Raw genomic sequence first — 26,597 nt, 5'->3', positions numbered from 1 at the left:
CTTAGGTTCCGAGTTATAGCGTGAGATAGATGTCCATTCCTGCCCATTTGAGTGATGAAAAGGGTTTTGTTCTGCTTTCTTTGGTAACATTTATTTGATTTCTAAGAAGCTGAGTAGCTTTCTGCCATGTTTTTGGCCTTTTGTATTTTTCTTTTCAATTGCCTGGTCACAAACCCTGTCCACTTTTCAATTGGAGGGTTAGTTCTTTCCTTATAGATTTAGGAGTCTTTTTATACTAGTCTTACTAACCTTATCTATGTTATGAATATCATTCTCACTCTGTTTGACATCTGTCTTCCAACTTAGTTTATGGTGGTTTGTTTGTTGCTGTGCAGAGCACATAGTCACATTTATCAACTTTTCTTTATGGCATTGGATTTTGTAGAATTACAAACCTAAGATTATAAAAACACCCATATTTTTTTTTTACCTGTGTTTTTTATAGTACTTTTATGGTTCCATATTCTACAGTTCAATCTTTAGATTCATCTGAAAAACTCTAATATGGAGCGAGGAGTTAAGGAATTCAATTTTTAATATTAGACTTATAAATAACAAAGTATTTTTAAAACATAAAATGTGACTTGAAATAGTATCTAATTTGTACATCTCTTTATTTCAGTTAGTTATGGATGTATTTATTCAATTCCAATCACTGAGGGCATCATCTGTGTTTGTTGTCTCCTGGCCTCTAGACAGTGCTTCACAAAGAAATGTCCTTATTTCTATAAACATCCTCACTGTGCATGATAAACCCAGGAGTAGGAAAAGACTGCAGTGTACTGCGTACACACACACACACACACACACACACACACGCACATGTACACACACATACAAAGATTTATGTGTGATAAATGAAAATCTGTTTGTTAATTTCTAGAATGGGACTATTTTTTAAACCACACTTTTATAGGAATAAGGCATAATATTATATTCACCACTCAAGTCATATACTTAAGTCTTCTGATTTATTTATTTATTTATTTATTTATTTATTTATTTATTAAGATTTTATTTATTTATTTGACAGAGAGAGAGATAGAGAGCACATAAGCAGGGGGAATGGCAGGCCGAGGGAGAGGGAGAAGCAGGTTTCCCATTGAGCAGAGACCCTGACGCGGGGCTCGATCCCAGGACCCTGAGATCACGACCTGAGCCAAAGACACACTTAACCGACTGAGCCACCCAGATGCCCCTTAAGTCTTCTGAATTAAAGATAAACACATGGTCACACACACTCATTTCTTACAGAAGCTGTTCTAGGTCAAAACAGAAAAAGAACAAATTATAGGAACATGAATATTTTAAAATACAAAATAAAGAGAGAAGTATTAAGTGGATAATTAATAAACTTTGAAGACTTGGGGAATTACGTATCTGTATTAAACAGGTTATGCTTCCTCAACCCCCCAGCGTAATCAAGGGAAACTAAGGCTGCTAATTTGACATCAACAAATGGCCCTCACGCAGTGCAGATTGTGCACCAAGTCCCATTCTTAGGACTTCATTTACTCTAATACATTAAATCTCACAACAGTCCTCTGAAGCCAGGTAAGTACTAGTTCTCCCCATATTATACAGATGGGGAAACTGAGGCAAAGAGAGTAATTTGCCAAGTTACATGTTGGTGATTAGCAATTTGAAATCAATCTGCCAGATTTCAGGCCCATGCGTTCACCATGACCGTGAATTTCAAGTCTCCTGAAAACAGCCCTAAATACAACAATAGAGTCTTCAGATATCCTCAGTTCAAAGCTGAGGCTGAGCTCAAGCAGCCAGTTAGCAATTACTTCCCAAAGACTCCTGAGCGGAGGCTGGTTTAGACTTAATAGCAAAGATAGAGATCTTATTCCTGAGAGGGGGATCTCCTTTCCTCAAGAGTCTGCATCCTCAGTTCCAGCCACAGTCCTGCTTCTTTAGGTACGTGAACTGGAGTGGCTCCTGGCTTCATTTTCCTCTTTTATCAAACAGGGATAACAAGAGAAACTATAAAATATGAGTCTAATAGTTGTGCTTTTGATATCATAATTCAGGAGCAAAAGAAACAGTCACATTTCAGGCTCTGGGTGCAGAAGGCAGGTGCTGAGCTGGTCTCTGCAGAGGAGAGCCAGGTCCTAAATGAGGTCTAAGCATCAGACAGGTGCAGCCAGGTGAGCGCTGCCAGGTGGGCGGTACCAGGCAGGTGCTTATGGCAAAACACATCCTTTCTGCACATCAGCCAGGATTCCAGGAAGAAGCCATTGTTTTTGAATTTCTGAATTCTGTGATGTCACTCAGGAGAAAATAACTCAGAGGAGAAATGCTATGGGTAAAGAAACCCTCCCACCTTCTCTCGTGTTGCTGAGTCACTTTTTGAGAACTTCCCCCAGCAGAGAACAAGTCTTGCCTGCAGCTCCAGTCCTCTGTGCCTTTCACTGGATGGTACCAGAACCATTTTCACTGCCTTCTCCAGAGCCAAGTTCTTTCTTATTTTCTGCCTGAAAAGGGGCTCCAGGCAGCTCTAGAGAAGACCAACCCCTGGAGGGGCAAGAGAGCAATTGAAGGAAACCCTCTAAGACATAAAACCAGAGGGACACCACCGAAGGTCCTGCCAGCATGTTTCTGGCAATAGTGTCTGTGAACTCAGAGGAAACAGGTTCATGATACCAATGACAAGGGAAGGAAAATAGTACTTGGGTTTTTTTTTTAAGATTTATTTATTTATTTGAGAGACAGAGAGAAAGAGAGAGGGAGAGAGGGAGAGAGAGAATCTCCAGCAGACTCCCTGCTGAGCATGGAGCCCAATGTAGGGCTCAGTCTCACGACCCTGAGATCATGACCTGAGCTGAAATCAAGAGTCACATGCTCAAGCCCCGAATGGACCACACCGGTGCCCAGATTTTTCTTTTTTTTAATATGCAAAGTATTATGCTAAGCAAAATAAGTCAATCAGAGAAAGACAATTGTATGATTTCACTCATATACGGAATTCAAGAAACAATAGGGGAAGGGAGAGAAAAGGAAACAAGACAAAAACAGAGAGGGAGACAAACCATAAGAGACTCTTAACCACAGGAAACAAACTGAGGGTTAATGGAGGGGAAGGGGGGGGAATGGGGTAACTGGGTGACGGGCATTGGGGAGGACATGTGATGTTATGAGCACTGGGTGTTATAGACAACTGATGAACCACTGAACCCTACTTCTGAAACTAGTAATACACTATATGTTCACTAATCGAATTTAAATTAAAAATACAGAGAGAGAGTTTTCTTGACTTTCTGTTACAGGAAATTCTTCCAACTAGAAATTCAGACTGACTCTACCTCAGCTAGATCAGATTCTGCATCACGGGACATTCTAGCGCGGTGTATTTTGAGGTGGGTGAGGGGCAAGAGTGAAGAGGTGGGGCAAATCTACTCATATTTATAACTGATGCTCGGTGCTAACTAAGCACCAGACAATGTTCTAAGTGCTTCCGTGTTGATTCATCTGGTCCTCCACACGACTCCTAGTGGTGGATTCTATTATTATCTCTATTTCATAGACGAAGAAACCCGGGCACTAATGAGTTATGTTACTTGCCAAAGGCAACACAAGCAGCAGGGATGGAAAAACCCGAGCTCGAGAAAGAACTCACAGTCACTGTTACGTGCTCATGATACAGTCTTACCTCTTGTCAAAGCAACAAGCCCCTACAGAATGGCGCAGGAGCCATTTGGGCATCTTCTCTGAGCCAGGCACTAGGCTAAGCACTTCTGCTCTGGAAGAGTATGATGAAAGCCCCTGGCCAAGGTAGGCTGACTTCTATAATTTCACGAGCTCCATGTGCACTTCGAGCCATTGAGAGCTTTGGGAGGCTCAGCTCAAGACACGGTGGAGTCTTCAAAGACTAAACCCAGGGCCTGGTTCCTCACTCATCTTGACTTAATTTTTTTTTTTCCAGCTTTCATGACCATGACCTGGCTCTGTCACAAACCCATCAAACACTTCTCCTGCCCTTAAGGTGCTTTACCAACTCGATGCAAACAAAACAACAAAAAAAAGGCGGGGGGGGGGGGTGCCGGAGAGAATGATTTCTTCTCTGATCTTTGGGAAATAACAACTTCAGAAGTCAACAGAAGCCTCCCTAGGCCAGCAAAAGAAGTTCCATGAGAGGCAGCTAAAGACTACCGCTAATTCGTGCAGAGAGAGCAAGCCAGAGAGTGTGCTCTTCCTCCTCCGCGAAGCTGCTCCCCCGTCTCTACATTTCCAGCTGTCCTGTGTACCCCAACACCTGCTCCCCCACCTGTCTCAGCCTAACTAACTCCTTTTCTCTTGGATTCCAGAGTAAGTAAACGCCAAAGCTGAACCAGGAAAGAAAAGGGAGCCCTAAACACCAACACTTCCTTGACTTAAACCAGCACCCTCCAATAGAAAGATGATGTGAGTTACAGATGTACTTTAAATATTTCCAGGAGCCACATCAAATGAGCAAAAAGAAACTGATGAAACTAATTTGAATAATGTATTTTATTTAACCCAATATACCCCAAATATTATCACTTCAATACGTAATTAATAAAAAATCATTAATGAGCTATCTTATACTCTTTTTTATATTAAGTCCTTAAAATCCTGTGTGTACTTCATGTTCATAGCATATCTCAATTAGAACTAGGCGTATTTCACAAGCTTCATAGTCAGAGGTGGCCAGAGGCTACGGGACTGGATGGCACAGAGGTAACATTATCCTGTTACTGTCTAACAAACACGAACGCGGATTAATTTTAATTAATCTTACACTTCATGCAATCAGAAATTACTGTAGAAAGAAACAGTGAATTATTACTTTGCCTTCAACGGCTCTGACTTTCTGAAGGAATGCGATATATTCTCCTATGTAATCTTCCCATAACCTGTCAAGTTGGTCCCTACAGTATTTTAGATGGGTAACGGATCAGATAGTACCATCTCCCTCTCACACACGGACACGTACACACACACACGCACACGCACACACACACACACGCACACAGACAATCCTGTTATATGTTGCCCATTTACACAGCTGAGCGTCAGAACTTAACTGACACTACACGGCAATGTAGAGCCCAGGGGAGACAGAGCAGCCAAGATCTTGCTTTACTGCTTTCCCTTTTATATTCAGTCTTATGCTGCTATTCCGGAAGAATTTACTGTAATAATCTAAGTACCTCCACTTAAGGGAAAATTTATAAACCTCAGACTCTCTTGGACCTTAGGCCAAACTCAGCCACCTCGTCATATGAGGAAGCTGGCTCAGGCAGGGCCCCACCTGATCCCCAAACAATCTCTCTGCCTCCAGCTCCTAGAGTTCAGGGAACCCTGGTTTCCCTCAAGATCTACAGTCCCTGCGTTCAGCAGGCTAACCGGCTCATAAGAGAGATGACACATATACACAAATAATGAGATGAGACATAAAGAAATAAACCAAGTATGTAAGTATGTAAAAAGGTATTCTGGGATGGCAGGAAAGAGATACTTCCTGAAGGTATTAGAAAAGCTTCATGAAAGTTTGGGTGAAGTTTGGAAGAACAGCAGGATTTAAAAAAAATGAAGGAAGGAGAAAGGGCCTATGCCCAGCAGAGGTCATGGAGTACCAGAGGGCCGGGGAGACAGGTGTGTCTGAGGTCACAGGGTGAGCTGTCCAGTCTGGCTGAAGAACAGGGAACATGAAGGACAGAGTGTGAAACAAGGATGCCAACGTGGCTATGAGCCCTCTGTGAGGCCTTGCCTGGTTCACTGAGGATTTAGGATTTTACTGGCTAAGAACTAGGCGCCGCAGAAAGTTCTGGAACAGGAGAATGAACACAGGCAGAGGAGCACTTAGAAAAACCTGACAGATTCTGACAACAGGGCAAAAAATGGAGAGTTAAAATGAACAACAAGAACAATAACAAAAATCCAAGAAGAAAACAAACAACCAAGGGGGCTTGTGGAGCTCAGTTCGGAGGACATGGCGCTATTCCAGGTGATGGGCTATAGCACGGCAGGGAAAGAGCTTCTGGGGAGGGCAGCAAGAATCACAGGAGCTGGGAACTGGAAGAGACAAAGGCCTCGGCTTTAAAGCCTTTTCAAGATTAAAGCCTATATTCCTGGAAGAATGGTGGTGACCTTCGGGCAAATAGTAAAGTCAATATAAGTAAAGAGCCTTCTCCCCTTGCGGTGGGCTGCAGAAGAGATAATGATCTCAGGTTTGACATGTTAATTTCCCTAATAAGTCTTGAATCTGTTCTGTGCACCTACTTTAAGAGTCTAAGTGAATGGCTGTTGAAAGAAATCCAACAAGCACTTGGCTTTCCTTAGAACTTGCTTAACTAGTTCATGATAACTTGAACCTGCTGGTCACTCATTTGATGCAAGCTGGTTTTGGCAATCTGCTCAGCTGTCCTCCAACTGACCTCAGCAGATCTGCTGACCACTCTTCACATCGGCCCCGACCACTGGGAAGGAAAATTCCAATCTGGAGATGGGAGATTTCTGGTCAGGATTTTACTTCTGAACAGGCCACATGGATGTGAGGCACAACTTTAGACCTGAAACTTTTTATACTTCCGTATTTAAAGGAAAAGAAAGTCTCTAGGTGAACGTAGTGATAAAGCTCCTTGTCAATGACCTCCTGAATTCTACGAAATCAAAGATGCTCTCTTGTCACTTAATCCTCTATGGTGGAATATTCTACACATATTCTGTAACACACATTTGGAGTGGTCGGGTTCCTAAATAACCAAAACATCATGGAGTCCAAACTGCTTCATAAAAAGTGGAAATTACCATTTGTAAAAGCACACTGTTTATCAACGCTCCCCAGCATGTCCTTAGAAACTATGAAATTAAATTCACACCTTTAGGAAAAGGATCGAATGTGTGTGTGTACACACACTCAGAGACACATACTTCTGAGCCATCCCCAAATATGCCATCCTTCACAGACTTTGTCAACTCTTCAACAACAAGCAGTAATAACATTTTTAAACATTTAAAAACAGCTTCTAGAAAGTGAACGAGGTAACTTTATTCAGTAAAAAACACAGCAAGTGATTTAGAAAGCAGACTCTAACTGTCCAGGTTGGAATACAATCCAGTCATGGGGTTCTCACTGCCTCTCTCAGTGGTTGAGGGAACTAGTCTCCAAAGATGGGCCCTAACAATTCCTCAGACTCAACAGATGGAGACCTCTAGCTCTCTCGACTCTGGGACGGTCTTGTGACTTGCTTTAATCAACAGAATGAGGCAAAAGTGATGTTCTTGGACTTCTAAGGCTGGGTCTTCATAGGCCTGACAGCTTCTACTTCCTCTCTTAGAAACCAGCCACCTCGTGAAAAGTTTGGCTTTCTAGCTAGAAAGAGAGACTTGAAGCCACCTTGGTTACATGAGCCCTGCTGAGCTCCCAGCTAAACGCTGCTACCTGGTTGAGCCCAGGCAAAAACAACAGATGCACCCCAGGTGCCCCACAGAATTGTGATAAATAATAAATCAGTGCTTGTTTCAAGCCACTAACTGTGGAGTTCTTTGTTATGAGGTAATAAGTTACTGAAACAATAGGTTACAAAGATATCAAGTGGGTAAAAGTGAGCCAGATCTACCAGTCACCTGTCACCATTTGTGATCATATTGGGATTCTATACACTTGCTCTGCTTGCAAACTAAAATTTAAGTGGAGAAACACAGACAGGACCTTCTCTGATGTTCACACTGCCCTCTGACAATTCTACCCCCAGAGCCCTGTGGGACTATCAAAAACCATCTCCCTTGTCTGATTCAAGAAGCTCTCCCCTTCCTTGTTCTGCTGTATCTAACACCATGTCACAAACCCACAAATGTTTACGTTAGAAAGAGTTAACAAAATGATGAATCCTGGAGTGAATAAAACTTCAGCGTAAGTATTAGGAGGCTGAAAAAAAGCTCAGACTGCATGAACCGCATGGATCCACACAGGCAGCAATGATTGGGCAGGCTGGGGGTGGACTGAATTATTAGCGCCAATTCTTGACCCTTCTCCACATCCACACCCTTGTCACGAATGCACTGAGGTCAGATGTGTTTCTCTGCCTCTCGTCTTTGAGCCCGTTCATTTGACTTGAGTTGGCCAGTAAAATGTGGGTACAGGTGCATGCCGGGCCAGCTATAAACCCAAGGTTAAGAGGCATCTTGGGTATCGCTTGCATTTTTACCCTTCTGCAAAAGAAGAGCATGCCCCCCTCCCCATTCCTGAAGTTCCCTGGTCCCAGGAGGAAGATGAGTGACATGAAGCAGAGCCACTCCAGCTGACTCACCAACTCATGATCAAGAAAGACATGCTTGTTGTTGAATGCTGCTGAGATCTTAAGGTTGTCCAGTACTGAGGGATAGGTGACTAAAAGAAGGCTCCTTTATTAGATGCCAACATTTGCCAAATACACATGGTACTTTAGAATAATAGAAGACTCCTCACCTATAAAAGCTGAAACTGAATTACCAACTGGATTGTTAGGTGGTCTCAATGCAAGTGCAATATGCTGAATATCACTGATTTTTGCTCTTACAGTCTATCTTTCTAAAGACTGTAATTTGGTATTCAAAGTTCTCTAGAATTTAACCCTAACGTAGTTTTCTAGCCAGTTCTCTCTCACTTAAATTTTATATTCCATTTCAACTGGATTACTTGTAATTCTCAAGTAAGTCTCACAGTACCTCTAGCCTTTCTTCATCCAGTTCTTTTCTGCACCCTTCATCCAACAAGTTTAGATTCTTCTGGTCCTTTAAGGCCAGGTTCAGATGTCACCTCTAGAAACCTACTCTGATCCCACCTTTTAAGGCAGTCTCTCCATCTCTTTGACTGTTATCACGATGCATGTCTTTTCCTCTTCTGGTACTTGGCTTATCCTGCCTCACAACATTTTCTCATCCTCTTCGTAAGTCCTAGAAAGGGAGGCTTACGTATTATTTACCTCTGCAGCCTCCATGGCATTCAGCAAAAGGTCTTGGCATATCCTGTACAGGCCAGTCAATACATTTTTGCACTGAAGAATGAGTGACCAATGGGAGGCAGCAGGACGCCAGGCAACAACATCGAGAGAAGCAACATGGACTCTGGAGTCAGAGAGACCTCAGTCTGTGGCTTTGTAGCTGGGCAACTTGGGACCAGTTAGTCTCTCTGTGCTTCAGCTTCCAAATATGTAAAACTGGGATGACACATCTTTCACAGGATTGTTGTGAAAATTCACCATGAAAATGAATGTATAAATGCTTCGACATATTTGACATATGGTGGCAGCTCCACTAATGGTAGCTTTTGTTACAAAAATGATAATGACACAGAATATCACAGAGAAGTTAGTTTGAACAAATCCTCGATACTAGGTTATATTCTCTCAAAAGTTAAGTGTTTGAGGGTGACAGAATGACTCTAGTTCCAATTAACTGTTTTCCCAGAAACTGGTCTCAGTGATCTGAAGTCAAGTTTTATTTAGATGCTCACATGTTATTCTTCTCCACAGCTCTGAATTTTCTAGGCAGTCACCACCAGAAGCAAATTTGTTCCAGAAAACACATACATTTCCCTAAAATGACACAACACAAAATCCTCCTCCCATATACACTAGTCCACTTTTCACAGAGCATTAGTCTTCCCACAGCACCCCAATTCTTCACCAAGGACCAGCACAACCATTACAATGGACCAAAATGCTGTAGAATGACCTGACAGTGGCTGAACACAAGAGTGGCACGCATGGGTCCAGTTGTGGATTGTCACCGTTAAAGCAATTCAGCAAAACTGCTACGTCTGCCTTCCCAACTGGAATTTTGTACTAACTCTGTGGCACCAGAGCAATAGCTGATCTTCTAAGGGACAAACTCATCACCAGGCAAACTCAGAAGCCTGTAAGCAGCCAGGCAGGTAACGTTCATGAGTGAATGTGAATTGATGTGCTCTTCAGGGCAGGCTCAGCAGCTCCCTGGAGGCCACAGCTGGACTGAGGGGGGCCACTGCTACCTAAGCCCACTGACTGTTGCCTCAGGGAAGACAGACCAGGTGTTGCCAGATTTTCTGAAGAAATTTGGGGGTTTTATGTGAAACACCCTGAGTTTTGAATACTGCCTTGCGCTTTATTTCATAATTCTCTGGGAGCCAAAGAAAATATATTTAGAAGCCAGATGTGGCCATGGGTTGGCAGGTTATGATCTTTGCACTAGATATTCTAAAGTCACTTTAAATCATCACGGAAAGGTTGAAAGATGATTATTAAATTCACTGTATTTGTATTTTTTAATCTGAAAAAATGCAAATAAAAAGCAACATAAAGAGTAACTACTAACCCTAAAAAACACCTCACTCTCTCATTTACAAACCCTCACTCACTGCACTTTGGGACAGCTGTGTTTCTGGTCTTACAGCGCTCCTCCAGGACCCCCTGTGGCTGCTGTGCTATGTACCCATTTAAGTCCTACTCGTTATTTAAACCTTCACTTAAATGCTTCCGTATAAAACCTCCATAATGCTCCTCAAAATCCTCTATGTACGAATTATTATGGCAATTGCTCCACGTAAATGATCTGCAGTGATTTCGAGCCATATCTCACCAGCACTTTACCCAGCAGCCTCCCCCCCCCCCAAAAAAAACTCACTACAAATATTCGCTCCTGAGAAAGTGAAGAGCCCGGGTCAAGAGGTCAAGAGTCAAGTTCAACGGCACTCACCGCCAAACACGTCTCCGTTCTGGTAGTTCTTCCCTTTCTGGGCGTCCTCTTCACTTTGAACAGCGGCAACATGCTTAGCAGAGGCACAGCCCATAGTCTCATTCGGTCAGCTTCCGCCGGGCTGAACTGCAAAGCATCTCTACAGACACGGGGACATTTTCTTTTCTTTAAACACAAAGAAAATCCACCTTCCTGCTGAGTCGGTCAAGATGTGCGCACCTGCGAGAACAGAAAGCTGGATCAGAATGAGTGAAACGAAGCCTGGGTCTCAGTGCCTCGTGCTGTGTGATCAGCAGTGCACTAGGATCCCCGCATGACCCCACTGCCCTGGGGGAGCTATTGGTGCTGAGGAGGAAAGGCAACATGGCCCAATTTCATCTGATGTTCACTCCGAAAGCAAGACCAGAAGGCATGCCCCTGCACAATGCATGGCTGAACTTTTTGAGGAGATAACAAAAACGTACGTATTTGTTTATTCAAATAAATATTTGAGCACTACTCCTTGCTACATACAAAGTGCGTGTATGTTTGCTGATGTTCTGGAATCTCAAAAACCTTCAGAGTAAGAAAAGCACATTTATGAGATCTACCCAGCTCAGGACACTGGGAAAAATTCTCCATCTTCCCCCTCCTGCCTTGCAAGCCAGCTCTTCTCAGATCCTCCATTTTTTTCCAGGACGAAGTGGACTTCCTCCTCAGGCTGAAATATGGGCTAATTTATAAATTTCTAGTGGGTTCTGTAAGGAACTCTGTATTTTATTTTACCTGAGCTGACCGTGTTTTGGAAGATAAGGGAAGGAGATGGGGGCAAGGATTCAAACTTACTTTTGTCCATTTTCTGCTTAGCTAGCTGAATGCGTTAAGGATTGAGAAGATGTGGGAAGATGAAGAGAACAAAACAAGGTGATTGCCCACCTCTTATTAGAGCTTTTGTACCTCTATTGGACCGCTAACAAAGACTGAAAGAGAATTTATGGATAAACCACAAAGAAGATAGTCCTTCAGTTATCTTCAGTAAATATACCTTCCCCACCCCACCCAAGGTCGCTGCCCAAATTCTCGGGGTTTGCTGTTTATTTATTTTATTCTTTCATCATCCTTTTCCAGCCATTCCAGTCTTGTAGACACCTTACGCCTATCTCATAGATGTTTCTTTTGGATTATCTACCCATTCCTTCGTCTCCATCCACCCCACTGTAGTACAGGCCCTTACCTCTTCACACCCAAGCAGAGGAAAAGAAGCGTCAGGCCATGCACTTGGTATGGATTAGCACCCACGTCCCCCTACGCCCCTCTCCCCTTTACAAACAACTGATGTTTCTCAGGCTTAGGAACACGGCTCTAGAAACTAAAACACAGCTGAAGGCCTCCTTCCTAGGGCTCTAAGGACACCTATAGATGTAGAAATCTAATCATTTAAACCATAAAATCTCAGCAAAGGGAATTTTTCAAATTAACCTTATACTGAAAGGTAATTTCAAATCAATCTCAAAAGCAAACTTAGATACAAAGGTAATGATCTTAAATGAAGCCACGCAAATGCAAATTGCAATACCGACTCCATGGCTGTAACACTAGTCCTGTCTTTGCATAGTTCTTCATACTACTTTCTAGCCCTGGTTCTGTCAAATCATTAACAGGAAGTATAGGGTTAGGGTTAGCTGGTCAAGTTTTACAAAAAAGGAAGATTTTTTAATCCCCTAAACAGTTGATGTTTGTAGTTTCTCTATATGATTGGGTAACATCTTGTTAACACATTTTTCATATTTTTAAAGCTATATGGAGCACACACACGCACACACACACACAAACACATTTAGCAGTGATGTCGTTAAAACTACAGTATTTTGATTTAATGGTCTATTCATACTGGTCTATACAGCTCAGGGGTCTGATGGGGGAAATGTGCGTGGGCGAGACATTTTTTAAAAATCTACAATGTCGCGTAGGAGTGCCATGATAGAGGTTTCACAGGAATCTATGGCAATGCAGAATTAAATACAAACAAAAAAATGAAATTATGACTGGGCAAGGGCAGGAATTAAAAGAGGAAACAATATTTTGTAGAGCCTTAAAAGTCCGGTAGAAATTTGCAAGGCTGAAAGGACAGCAGCATCACCCAGTCATGAGGAAGTGGCTGAGTTAAGACACTAGAATATGGAAGAGTGCGCGTGAGAGTGTGTGCGCGTGAGTCCATACTCACCCTCCTTTGGCGGGAGGAGGTGGGAGCAGGGCAGGGAAGGGGACGGCACTGCTGATGCTTTGTGAAGGGCCTGGAGGAGGCCTTGCTCACTTTATCCAACTTAACGATAAGGACGTCTCTCTGGTACAAATTTGAGCACCCGTTGAGAGTTATTAAATTAGTAGTGCAGAAACCCATTCTGTCATCCTATCATAGTTTTTGAAGAAACATCACTGAAATGTGAGATGATTAGAATGAGAGATGGGATTCAATTCCGAAGGTAGAAGAAGGGGAGAATTCATCTCCAAGCACGAGGCTGCTGAGGGTCGTTCCTCCTGCTGCGGACGCCATGCATTACGGGCCAGCACTTTCTCGGGGGCAGACCTCCCTCAGCCCCACCTCCAGCATCACCACCTAAGGGAACGGTGTGGGCCCCCAGAACGAATTTCTCACTTTTCAAAAAGGAATGTGGGAAAACAAGCTCACATGTCCACAGGAGAGCAAGCTGAAGTGAGAGGGGAAACCTCCTTGCTGCCACCTCTTCCAAAGAAAGTGAAAACAGGAAGGAGAATGGGAAACCCTAACAGAATCCCTGAAGGACAGTGGTGATCCAGAGGCAATTTGAGAACTGTCCTCTCTGGGAGTCCCTCTCGCTTTTCTCGTCCTCATTCCAAATTCCTGTTCACAGCCTCATATACTATCCAAGAAATTAATGTAAGGATCTAAGATGTGAATTATCCTTTGCTACCCCTGAAAAGCATTGTGTGGTGTTTCTTCCGTGTTTTAAAAGTTGTGTTTATATTAAAAAGTCTTACTTGAATTTAAAAAGGTGAAATCACATGAAAATCAAATAAACTGCAGCAGACTAACAAAAGTGAAACATCTAAGAATACCTTTTAGAAGGACGTCTCTGTTATTCAGGCATGGAGGTGAGGGGCATGTTAATAAGCAGATTAGACACGATTTACATCCAATACAAGTGATGGCTCAGGAAGCTTCCATTTAATTATATTTTTTTAAAGGCATGCACGGTCAATATGAGTTCTCTCCAAATCCTAACTAGGTAGGGATTTTGTTTTTGAAACACATACACTCTTTATTTTACGTCAGTAATTCCATGAGTGATGTTTTCGAGTTTTACAACTTCATCAGAAATGTATTTTAATAGGTTGCCCTTGGGGGGGAGGAGGGACAGAGGGAGAGGGAGATACAGAATCCTGAGCAAGCTCCATGCCCAGTGTGGAGCTGGACATGGGGCTCGATCTCACAACCCTGAGATCATGACCTGGGCAGAAATCAAGAGTCAGATGCTAAACTGATTGAGCCGCCCAGGCGCCCCAATATGTTGTCCATTTTGAGGGTTACGATTATGAAGTCATTGAATAGGCAGAAGATGTCTAATTCATAAAGTTAACCTTGGATCAGGAGGAAAAGCTTTTTACTACATCATCTGGATCCTGCACGTAAGCAATTGTCCAATCATTCATTCATCTGAAAACTACCAAGTGTCCGGCAGGCACGGGGTATATAGAGATACACAAGGTACAGCTTTCCTCCCGATGCCGAGGAGAACATTCGGAGAGAAGCGATCACGAGAAAGATCGGTTTCACAGCAGTGGTGGCAGAGCTACTGCGGGTGAACCCCAGGAAGAGAGGTGAGCTCACCCCACAGGCACCTGATTCAGCCTTGAGAGAGGGAACGTCAAGAGAGATCAGGCTCGAGGCCTGCCCACAGCTAAAGAACCATCACTAAAACACCCCTGCACTGCACCTCTCTTCTAGCCTGACGCAACGTCGCGGTTCCATTTCTCCTGAAAATTCTCTTACTTTGACTGCAGTCCCACCGAGACCTCAAACTGAGCAGACCCTCAGAAATGCCCCCCTCGTGTCTGCCACGATAATCTGCTCCAAACACTTCCCTCTGCTTTGTACCATCCCTCACAGAAACCCTAGCATTTTTTTGTTAGCTTCCGTTCTCTCATTGGCTTTGCACAGCTTTCTCTGCTATACCCCACACCCTCTATTCACGCCCCTTCCTGAAACCACAGCACTTAGAGAGGTGAGTCTGATGGTGCAGACAGACATGCCGAGACCACGAAGCTGGACAGAGCTCAGTCTCGTTTTCACATATTGTTATTAACAGCATGCTATTTCTGAAGTCAGACCACAGTGTGAGAAGTAAGCTGAAGTATCCTTTGATGTTTGATAGAATCTTCTAATAATACCAAGTCCCACTGAGGACAGTTTAAAAAAACTAAATAATCTATATGCTAGGATCATCAGGCACCTCTAAAAACATGGGATCCAATTAATTGCCCATGGCTTTGTGTAAAAGTCTCCCCAAAGAGCTGTATGGGTACATTATCCTACACCATGAAATTAGAAGTTGGAATCCCTATCCACAACACTATGAGCTAACTGACTTTAGGACCATCTTTATAGGATATTTTTCCTGCTTTTGGCAAAATACATAGCAAATTTACAAATACAATTCAAAAATTTTAAAAAGGACTAAAACATTTGTAACCATGCATGTTTATCATTCCTCTCCTTACACTATGCCTCAAGCCTCTTTAGGTAATGCTTTGAGTATCACTATAGGAATTACTGTTAGAGAACACTCCACATTATAACACTAGAAAATTCTTTTCTATACACAACTAAGCCCATTACCTTTCTATGAATATCTATTACATACATGTGATACATTTGCCCTTTTATAAGTTAAGACTATGGATTATTAAGGCTTTTTCTCCTTTTTTCCCAATGCCAGTGATTTCTCTTTATTTGTATTTTACTGTTTTCAGCTCCACTGATGTATAATTGACAAAACGGCAGTACACGGCAAGTGTTCAAGCTCCATAAAGATGATCTGATACATGCACACATCGTGAAAGGGATCCCACCATTGAGTTAATTAACACATCTAGCCACTCTCATATTTACCTTTTTCTTTTCTTTCCTTCCTTCCTTCCTTCCTTCCTTCCTTCCTTCCTTCCTTCCTTCCTTCCTTCACAAGAACACTTAAGTTCTACTCCCTTAGCAACTTGCAATTATAAAACACAGTGCTAATCAACTACAGTCACTATGTTATATATTAGATTCTCAGACCTTATTCATCTTGTAACTGAAAGTTTGTATCCTTCTACCAACCTCTCCTTATTTCTCCCACCCCCCTCCCCAGTCCTTGGAAACCACCACTATACCGTTTCTGAGTTTTACTTATTTTATTTTTAGATTGCACATATAAATGATACCATGCAGTATTTGTCTTTCTCTTACTTCACTTAGCATAATGCCCTCTAGTTCATCAGTGTTGTTGCAAATGGCAGGATCTCTCTTTTTTTTTTTTTAAGGCTAATATTCCACTGGGGAGGGGGGGAGAGAGAGAGAGAGAGAAAGAGAGAGAGTGTGTGTGTGTGTGTGTGTGTGACATTTTCTTGATCCATTCATCCATGATGGACACTTAGGTTGTTTCTATACCTTGACTATTGTGAATAATGCTGCAATGAACATGGGAGTGCAGACATCTCTTTGAGATAGTGATTTTGTTCCCTTTGAATATATATCCAGAAGTGGGATTGCTGATGGCCTTTCTCTTTCCCTTAATTTTTAACTGGAAGCATGGTTTCATCAGAAAAATCTATTCTTATAAAATTGGGAAGGAAAGAAGTACATAAATTCTGTTTTGAGAAAGATCAAAGAGATATCTGACCTTTTTTCAAAAGAGGAAAAACATGGGAAAATATTTCTATTGACATAATATTATGGATAATTTCACTTTCCACCAATCAGTTCTAGTCTTTTTCATTTTGGATGAAAAAGCCCAAAATACTGTAGACAGTTTCCTTGTCAAGAAAGACACTTCTAAAAAAATGAATTAAAAGCGATAAGCTCCATAAAGAAATGCTAGGCCAGAAAGAACATGAATGTACCACACGCAGCTCGAAGATTGGAGAGAAATCAAATTCTGATTGAAATGGGTACACAGAGAGCTATGAAGTCAGCAGTTAAGAAAAGGATATAGCCACATTATTAATAGATCAGGAGCAAAGTGCCCCCTTTTTTCCTCTGATTAAAAAGGGAAATCAAGACAAGGCAACATCTAAAAACTCCTTTCTTTTATTAAAGGAAGAGCCAACATCTAAGCTCCATAAAGAAAAAATATATATATAAATAACTAATCAGTCTGTTTGCCCATCTGCTCTGCTTTGCTATAATGAGTGTTAATACAGCAACCCACTGGGTGGGGGGTGGTGCGGGGAGAAGAAGAAAGGCAGCCTAAAAGTGATTTCTAATCTTGAAGCCTTGGTACACTTGGGCTTCTGTTAACACCATTTCACATTTCATTGTGAATGCTGAAAGTCATACATAAAGAGATGTCACATTTGACATGAGGGTAATCTGGGAAAGTCAAATCTTCTTACCAGCAATTGCTGGCATTACAGAAGACATTCATTCCTCACCTCACACTCATTTGGTGGCATGACAATCAACAATATGCTATTAAGTCCAAGAAACAGGCATTTTGGCACCTGCTTTCTTTACGGGAAAACTCTCACTTCCACAAATGATAATTGCATGGAGATGTCTCTCAGAAACGTTAACAATCGTAAGTCTTGTTCAAGATGATACACTTCTGCAGGATTTGGGCAGTGAGGTGTGGGGACGAGGAGGCATGGCGGCAAGGGCACCACAGTGGCAGTGAGAATCCCAGCGCTGGTCTCAGGTATCGCACGCATGCCTGCCTCGGTACCAAGGCTGAGCTTCACCTCTCTGAGCCTCTCTCCTTGATTCGATGATCTACTTGAACATATGTCTGAGGGATGCTAAGGATGAAACTGCCACTTACAAAAAAGCCATTTGTTTTGTTTTTATCTAGATTCAATTTATTTACAAACTTTGCTTTCCAAACTTACCCAGTTAGGATATCCTTGCAAGTCTGAAACCCCAACATTCTGAGAAGCCCTATGAAGGCTGAGGATTATTACTGATGATGTTTGGGCCTGAGGGTGTTGATTTCAATTATGTATAAAGTGGAAAGATGAACAAAGCTTAGCTTTCCTATTTCCTCTTCTCTATCCTGCCTTTAACGAATAAAATAAATTTTAAAAATGTTTCTTGTACGGAGCATTTTAAAAAAAGCTTGTAGAATAATTGTTCTTCAGCTAGGGGTTTAAGAGTTTGGTGCCTTTACTCTACACCTGAAAGCTGCACTCTTGTGTCACCTCTATATGTTCACACAGGTCATGCATGGCTGACACAATTTCTGGGAAGGTAAGAGAGGAAAACAGCAGATCCTGATTAGAGTCACCCACCCACACCAGGGTGAACCTCTGCAGAATTACGTTATTTCTAGATTTGCTCCTCAGTGATCAAGGCCAATGGCAGATATTCCAGGACTTGGAAGTTCTCTTTCTTCCTTCCATTTCCAAGACTCAGAATACCAAGGGTATGTGCAGGAAGTTGTCAACCTGCGTCATGGGGGGGATCCTCTGTACCAGGCCGCCGGTGACTGGGAGCATAACATCTGTGCTGCTGGCTCACCATGTCACTTGAACCAAATCTATGTGATTTCCTTGTCAGTATCCTAAGAATAACAATAGCAGCTCCTTCTCTTTTTTTGGATTGTTCTGGAGATTTAGGTAGATAATGAAATGCTTGGAAAAGCACTTATAAATGCAAGGTAATATTCTTCTATGCATATTTTGCTATGCCAGGCGCAGGACATGACTTTTCAGGAGCACTGGGTAGAATCAGTTTGCCCAGAGGGTTCCTATAGGTGGCCGCAGAGAAATGAGAGAAAACAGATGGTAAGGGAAAGATTCAAAAAAAAAAAAAAAAAAAAAATCAAGAAATAACCAGAAAGTGAAAGTAGAATAAGTACAAATTACTAAAGAAGCACAATTTGATTTTATTCTAAGTCAATAAGTCATGATCCTTCCTGACTAGCCAATGAAGAACACCCTGGGTGATCTGCATGTTGAAATACACTATGAAGAACAGAGAGGATTCCTGCCCTTGAAGGGCGAGCATTCAGAGAGGGCTAACAGATCAGAAACACAATGAAGTAAAATAAAATTCCAATACCTAATGCACATTGCAGGAAAAGAAGGGATCAGAGATGTTCTTAAAATTCATAGGAAGTCTCAATCTAATTAAACTAGTGCTGTCTCAGCTTTATTTCATGCAACAACATAAAAGATGCAGGAACATCAGTATAATGCGCTACTCTCAGCAGACCCTCGGTAAGCACTGACTGATGAGGAGGACAGTGGAACAGATGTCATGCCAGTTTTGAGCCGTTGATCCTTTTTAACACCATAAACTACAACACAACTGCAGCTGGGTTAATCCCTCGGAAATCTGAATGTTACCTTCATGGTGCCGAGGGGGCCAGAGCCGAATGCCACTGATCCGGGTCTGATGCGCGCACTGGGAAAGCACGTATCATGTTTTCATCCCTGAAATAGAAAGCGTCAACTTTCACGCAAGCCTAGCATGTTCCTCATTTTTTATTCAATGCAATCTCTAAACTTAACGCTGAGGTGGCATATCTCAGCCTTAAGCTGGTTACTGTGGTAGATAAAAGGAAATAGGACCAATAGACCCAAAAGATAGGAATTATCTAAACTAACCATTAAGAGCAGATGCGAGAATTATTTAAAAACAAAAAAGCCTGCTTATATTGTCTTTGAGCAGTTTGGTACTAATATTTAAGTACAGATATATTTAATATCTTCAGAATTATAAATACTTTTGACAAAGTAATGTAGTAACACTCTGAAAAGCGTTGAATACTAGAAGTCGAAAAACAGTGTCTCCCTCAAAAATCTAAACATACTTCCTTCTTCCCTCCCAAAATAGGCTCTTTCCTCCTTTTCTCCCCCCCTCCCTGCTAAAATAAATGAAATCATCCCTGAGAAACTGGTGTAAACCCTGGCCTAAGAGCTCTCCCTCCCTGGGCTCGGACTCAGGCCACAGTATCCCAGGTCTGAGAAGTCAGCAGTGATCCAGTGATTGAGGAAACCCACCTCTCTCCAACTGGGCAGAGAGCTGCTGACTGAAAAGAGCATCCCCAAGGGAAAGCCCTGGCCGCCTGAAATTCTGCCTTCTAGAAACTTCCAGTTCTATCCAGAACAGCTCAAGATTTGGAAGTGCCCTGAAATCTTAAGAGAGAGCACACAGATGAAAACCTCTTTATTGGTAAAGAACTTAGTGTTTCTCTCTCTCTTTTCCTCATGCACACAGACATGTGCACACACACACCTGCCACAAAAGTTGTAGAGATGCAAAGACTATACCCAATATTCTGTGATTTTTATGAGGGAAAGGAGTTGTGTGGCTTTGGGCAAATTATTTACTTCACAGTGACTCGGGTGCTTACTTACAAGATGGGGAAAAAATGCGTGAATTAGGACAACACCTGACAATTTGTAAACAATTGATATGTGATTCTTACTGTCATTATCATTACTATTATCATTATTACTTAATGGGATGGCAATAAACTTGAAGAAAGGGGGAGAGGCAAAAGAGACTAGAAAGGAGAAATGGAAAGAGATGAGACGTTAACTGAGACAACTTGGTAGTTCTTAGGAAAGCAGGCAGACACAAGAAACCCAGACAGAACCAGAACCAAGAGACAGCAGAGCTGTAGCAGGAGAAGCTCGTGGTCGTGAGCAGCGCCTGCAAAGGGAGTCCTGAGCAGTGACCGTGTTTCTGCCGGGTTGGAGGTGGGGAGGTCAGCTTCTGTGTGGCTCATCCTAGGGCTCTGAAGGCCAAGGCTGCTGAGTGCAGACAAACTGACGGTCAGTGAGCTCTCCCAAGCTTTGCCACAGGCTTGATGACGTGCAGCACTCATCTTGCTGCTGTGATGTGTGTATGTGTCTGTCTCCTTCACCGGGCCGATTTCCAAGGTCACAACCATGTCCTAATTTTTCCTTTCTATATTCCCTCTGGTATAGATCGGGCACACAGTAGGTCTGCAATAGATGCCGAACTAATCAATTCTCTTAGAAATCTTTTTTCACAAAGAGATGTCCAGGGCTTTTCAGGGAGGGAGCTCTCCCAAGCCCCAGGCCCTAGGTCAACTGCCTAGACGGCTGACTTCTTCAGTACATCACAAGGACTACAGTTAAAGATGCTCGACTGAGCCATCATGGACAATTTAAAACTATGTTCAGTATATATTTCCTCTAAAGGACAGGAAGGGAGTAATATATAATATTATACTAGTATGACGGAATTTTGAAAGCTCTTGGCACTTGTATGGTTGGCCCTAATCTGCCCTGGAAAACTATGCTATTTATTTATTTCAACAATCATTTTTGGGGAACTTGTTTAGTTCTCAACATTCCACTAGGAACCAGAGATTCCAAAATGGGTAAGTCAGCCAGACCTTGACGCGCATTTTCTGACTTTCAGTTAGAATCCAGAGATGTTTAGCAGCGTTTCGAAAACTCATCTGTCGGAAAAACCAAGGTATTTTTGTTTTTGCTGAAATTTAAATCTTTGATTAACTTTCCATGACAAAGAACTATTTAAGGATGATGTCCTTACAAGGCCAAAAAATTGAAGTTATAAATAATCATTTTCAGGTGGCATAAATCCCTTAACCTACTGAATTGTTTGTTTTTTTTTTTTTTTTAAAGGGTACATCAGTTCTCACACTTCTTTCAAGCAATGCACAAGACTTTGGGGAACTTCGATTTTGTGGAGCTCAGCCAAAAACACATTCTGTGCAATTATCTCCTTTAAAGAAAACAAAAAGAAGCTGAAAGACTAGACCCAGAGGACAAAGCAAAGTCAGCTGAGTAATGGCCACTTCTTTCTAATGTCCCAGCAGAGGCCTTCTCCTGCCCCTCCTGAGTTCATTCAGGACTCCACACTGAATGTGCCTATCACCATCTCCGTGACACATTGTAGGGTTTGAGTTGTGAAATGTAAAAGCTCTTCCCTGGCTTTGATGCCCGTCTACAGCCACTAAACAGCTATTAAAGAACAGGTAGGGTTATAGGCTATGAGCTATTATGACCTTGTAAATGTTACCAAAATTTGCAGTCTACTCTATAATAATTATTTTAAATCAGCCCAGTGTTCCCCCTTTGAAGTAGCATAATTAGTGAACATGGTGTTCTTCCCTACTTGTCTAGCAAAATGTACTTAGAGCAAGAGACCCAGAGTGGCACATACTCAGCAGGAGTGGAAAATGAGAGTGAGCAACAGGACTGGGGGGGGGGGGGGGCAGGGGGCACCAACAGAAGACCGCAGCTGAACACCAAGACGTATCAGCCAGTACTCCTTGGCATTAGCACTCTCCAACAGATCCACGTTCGGTTCTAGTCTGACACATGGAAGATTCAAGTCTTCATCTGGGCAGAGAACTAAATACCCGGCTTGATGATAAACTGTTTTATTGGAGAACAGAATAGCAGAAGTAGGTTACACTGAGGATTTGATCACATTCTATTCTCACAAGGCTTTTGTCCAGCTGTCATCTCTGTGGGACCTCCAGTGGGTGGACAGGCTGAGGCAGTTGCGGTCCTGGATTATGACAAAGGCAAAAGTGGCAAGCTGTGTCGTATTCCTGTATCCGGAAGGATCGGCACGCCATTATCACCTCTATTACATCACTGCATGACCACCCTAGGAACAGTACTACAAAAATAAAGGACACACATTTTCCAATTCCAAGGTCTCCCTGAAAACTCTGAAGAATTGTTAGGATCCAAATTAAAATTTATATTTGTAGATCACTTTTTGGACTCAGCCTCTAAACCTCTCCCTCATTCAATAGGCTTTTCTAGGCCCTATCTTTTGTTTGGTTTTTGCTTTTTTAAAGAAGAACTCAAAAGGCAATGTCCAGTGGACATCAGAATGGTCCCACTAGCAGTTTTAAAAGCATCAGAACACAATTAAAATTTTTAGTACAAAACTGTACTTCTCATATATTAGTAATTATCCCATTAATTTTCTATAATAAAGAGAAAGTAATCTTCTTAATGCACTGATTTCTGTTAGGTCCTTCCTCTGTTTCAAAATCCTCCAGAACTCATTAATGCCTTGGGAATTAAGCCCAAAATACCTAGACTTCAAGCTAGACACACTCTCAGGGACCACTGAGGTCAAGGTTGCCAAATTTACAAATAAGAAAACTGAAGGGCGAGGTTCCCCCAATGGGACCCAGACCTGTTGCCCCACTGTTGTCTCTTTCTACTGCTCCAAGTTTACAGCGTCCTCTTCATCACATCAGGCGGGTCTCACAGACCACCCTTCTCCCTCAATATTCTGCTCACATACCACCTCTCTACATCTGTTTCATCTTTAACTTTTCTGGAAAGAAGATTTCACACCGTTCCATGACTTCCTCCAATTTTCTCTTTTCTAAATCTTACTTCCAGAGTAAATTATTTGGTGTTTCTTAAACGTCTCTCTGAAAAGACACCAGTGCTTTGGGGGCAGAAACCACCTCCTATATTTGTCTCCCCCACTATTGGGGGGGGTGTACGGCTAGGCAGACAGTACAAACTCAATAAGCCTTCAAAATGGCAAGCAGCAGGCTATCTTTGTCTTCCCACCTCTACACCTGTTATCCCCCTCGCCCGGCTAGAAAGCTCTTCTTCACCTTTGCCTGACTAACTTCTGGTCTTCGTGAGCTGTCCCTTCCAAAGGGTCCCAGCGCACCAGAAAATTCCCCTTCATGGCACCCATCACAGTGCAGGATGTTCTCAATTCCTAACTGCTTATCGCTTCCACGGGTCTTGCTCCTTAGTGTATCCCCAGCTTTTCACAGTGCTGAGTTCAAACTATGCGCACAGTGAATAAATAATACATGAATGTATCCAGAAGAAAGGTTAAACTCCTTCTCGTGGAAATCAAGGGTTTCCATAGGCACCTTGCTCTAGCCAGTCTAGTCTCCAGCTACGACGCCATGGACCTATTTTCCCAGGTGGTCATGGTCTCACCTCAGACAGAAAGCCCTCCCCATTAATCTCTGCCTGTGATTCAAATTCTACCTGTCTTTAAGATACAGAATAAGTCTTGTCACCTCTAAGAAACCTTGCCCCGAGCCACACCGATCTTCCCCTTCTCTAAGCTCATCAGCAGGCATGCACATGACCATTCATCACCTACCCATGTTGGGACATGTCCACAGTTAGCATTCCATCTCAGTCTAACTTGTTCTACGGACCCCCACCCCCACCCCAGGCAGCATTTAACTCTCTCACTCAGGAAAGAATCATACACACAACTTTGGGACATCTCCTGTGCCGTTGTTATTTAGACTGTTAATTTTTGTACATTTTTGTCTTGGCATCCTAATTCATTTTTAACTTTTTCAATGCTTTTGATGTCTGATCCTGTGCACTTCTTGGCACAAAGCAGAAGGTTAGAAAATATTTGTTACCTGACATGTTGGCTAGAAAACAGAAGTGTGCAGGATGGGAGAACTATAGAAGTTATAAAAAATACAACTTTTGCCAAAAGTGCAATTGAACATTTCTGATTATTAGAGGCTGTTTTAAAAGGTCAAATGTTGGTAGTATAATTATACCATAATTTGGTAAAATTACTCTCTGAATAAAGGTTATTTTTAAATAGAAACTTTTGTCTATATGATAAAAAATTACAAATAGAAAAGGAAATTTAGGGGAAAAAAAAGAAAAGAAAGAAGAAAGAAAAAAGAACAGAAGGAAAAACGTATATCCAAGATTGCTGCCCCCACTTCTACCTCTAGATCAGGACTGTTGGCTGCAGCACCCACAACTGAATCAGCTGACTTTTATTACAGAGTCTCGGTCATGACTGAGTTCACATAATGGCTCTACAAAGGCTGGCCCAACAGTTCTGTGAACATGAGCAAAATAATTCTCCCAATGTTGCGGGGGTAGAAGGAGGGGGAATCAATTTCTTTCCTAATTCGCCATAAACATTTCCTTTTAATTATTGTTTGATGTACTGTGTCTAACTATTTAGTTTTATTTATTTTACATCTCACCATACTCTCCCCCAAAATACGTGCAGCAGCTGCTTTCAACCATAAATCACAATTTTTAGAACACAAATGCTATGTTCAGGGCTCAGTAATTCAGGGTTCAGTAACCTAGCAACAGAAAGTCAAGATCCCCTGATCTATACCCTCAAGGGCCCAATAATATCCACATACCCCCAAGACATGGGCCTGCAAACTGCTGTTCAAATCGGGTTTGGCTAATCACAAATCCATACTGGCCAGCACAGGAAACAAAACAAAACACGTTTTGCCTGGCTCCAAAAGCCCAGGGTCAAGGATTAGAAATAGTAAATGTATACATGACTAGAGACTAGTGGCCATAAAGTTTCCGACTGGGATCTGGCCTGGGAAAATCCAAGTTTACCAGTATCTGTAACCCTCTAACAACCAACACCTCCCGTGTTTTATATACCAAAACACGTTCTTAGTGGAAATGAACGAATGTACCCATTACCAGGAACATTCTGTCAGATGAAAACAAGAAGGAGAAAGGACTCTTTGATGTCCTCTTTAATGCATTAGTGAGATTTGAATCCTCATCTCCAAGATGTATTACAGGAAATTCAATGAAGACTCATGTCCTCCTCCCTCTTATTTAGTTTGGTTTTGTCATCAAATCCATCTCGTTAATGGACCTGGGCTTCTAGGGGCATTTGTATCGAAGGGTCCCTCATTTCTTAAAAAATATACATACTTTACGTTTTTCTTCCCTACCCAGTAGTGCAGGTCATGATATAGGAAAGCAGCTTAACAATGTGTCTTTTAAATCAACCATTCCAGCAATGGCAAAAAAAAATGAAATGTGGGAGGCTGTTTATTTGCATGTCAAAGAGAAAGTGAAATTCTCTATAGGGTGACATAATCATTTGTTTTCCCCAATGAAGCAAACAAATCAAATAGGAAAAAAACAGAAGCCACCCTTCATCATTCGTGGTATAATGAGTTCTTGCTAGATTAACCATTCTCCTTCCTTGTTATAGTCACTCCAAAAAACCAGATGTACCATGACATCAGCAAAACAGCCAAAGATCATCAATCTACAAGACAGGAAATGCAGCAGCCAGACTTGCATTCTTTTTAACATTAGCTGACTGCTGGCTGACGGCTCTGGCTGTTGTGCAGGAAACGGGCTCACCGACAGGACACATCTTTGGGTAGCATCAAGGATCAGGACGATTTATCAGTAGCAGTGTCTTAGGAGAGAGACCCAAACTGACCGAGGCTACTCCAGATCAGGTGGTTGCCTATGTAGCTTGCTTAAGTTCAAAAATCTTAGACTCACTGCTCCAATGAGAAGTACCTTCCCTCTAACTCAACCCACCCACTATTAGAAGCTGGATACCAACAACGATCTGTCAAGAAGATCAAAGACAGAGTGTACAAGGCATTGGGGAGTTCTGGCCACTGGCATTAGGGCAGTCCATTGGATGGACAAGGCCACCGCAGTGCACACAGGGAGCAAGCCCATTCAAGCCCTGGCTGGCTGAGGACTCTGAGGTCCCCAGCAAAAGGTCTGGCCAATAATAGAATGGATGGTGTGGGTGCTCGTGGGTCACAGGAGTCAGGTGAGGTGCTCGTACTGAAAATGCTGCCTCTGGCAGTGATGTTCGGATGATGGCAGACATGCAAGCATCAGCATTTTCTGGGAAGAAATGGAGACAGGAAATCCAAGGTAAATGGAGACAGGATGGAGAAAAGGAAGGACACCAGTCCTCA

The 26,597-nt window shown here is 42.3% G+C and overlaps 1 protein-coding gene across 5 annotated transcripts in view; it reads right to left on the bottom strand.

Annotated features, from left to right (window-relative positions):
* The window catches only part of C2H1orf21 (chromosome 2 C1orf21 homolog), a 219,440-nt gene that overhangs the window by 128,764 nt on the left and 64,079 nt on the right, over positions 1–26,597 (bottom strand). For 4 of the 5 annotated variants that reach the window (XM_087858378.1, XM_087858380.1, XM_087858391.1 and 1 more), the window contains exon 2: positions 10,684–10,902. In XM_087858378.1, coding sequence (XP_087714504.1) covers positions 10,684–10,777 — 94 coding nt within the window. In that variant the 5' untranslated portion in view covers positions 10,778–10,902. Of the gene's footprint in view, positions 1–10,683; positions 10,903–26,597 lie in introns of those variants that run through there. The other variant, XM_087858383.1, reaches the window with a different exon arrangement.

Source organism: Ursus americanus, chromosome 2, assembly GCF_024610735.1.
Source record: "Ursus americanus isolate L20-20 chromosome 2, mUrsAme1.1.p, whole genome shotgun sequence".
Classification (NCBI taxonomy): Eukaryota; Metazoa; Chordata; class Mammalia; order Carnivora; family Ursidae; genus Ursus; species Ursus americanus.
Note: the sequence above shows the minus strand (reverse complement) of the source record. Positions and strands in the feature narration are given on the sequence as shown.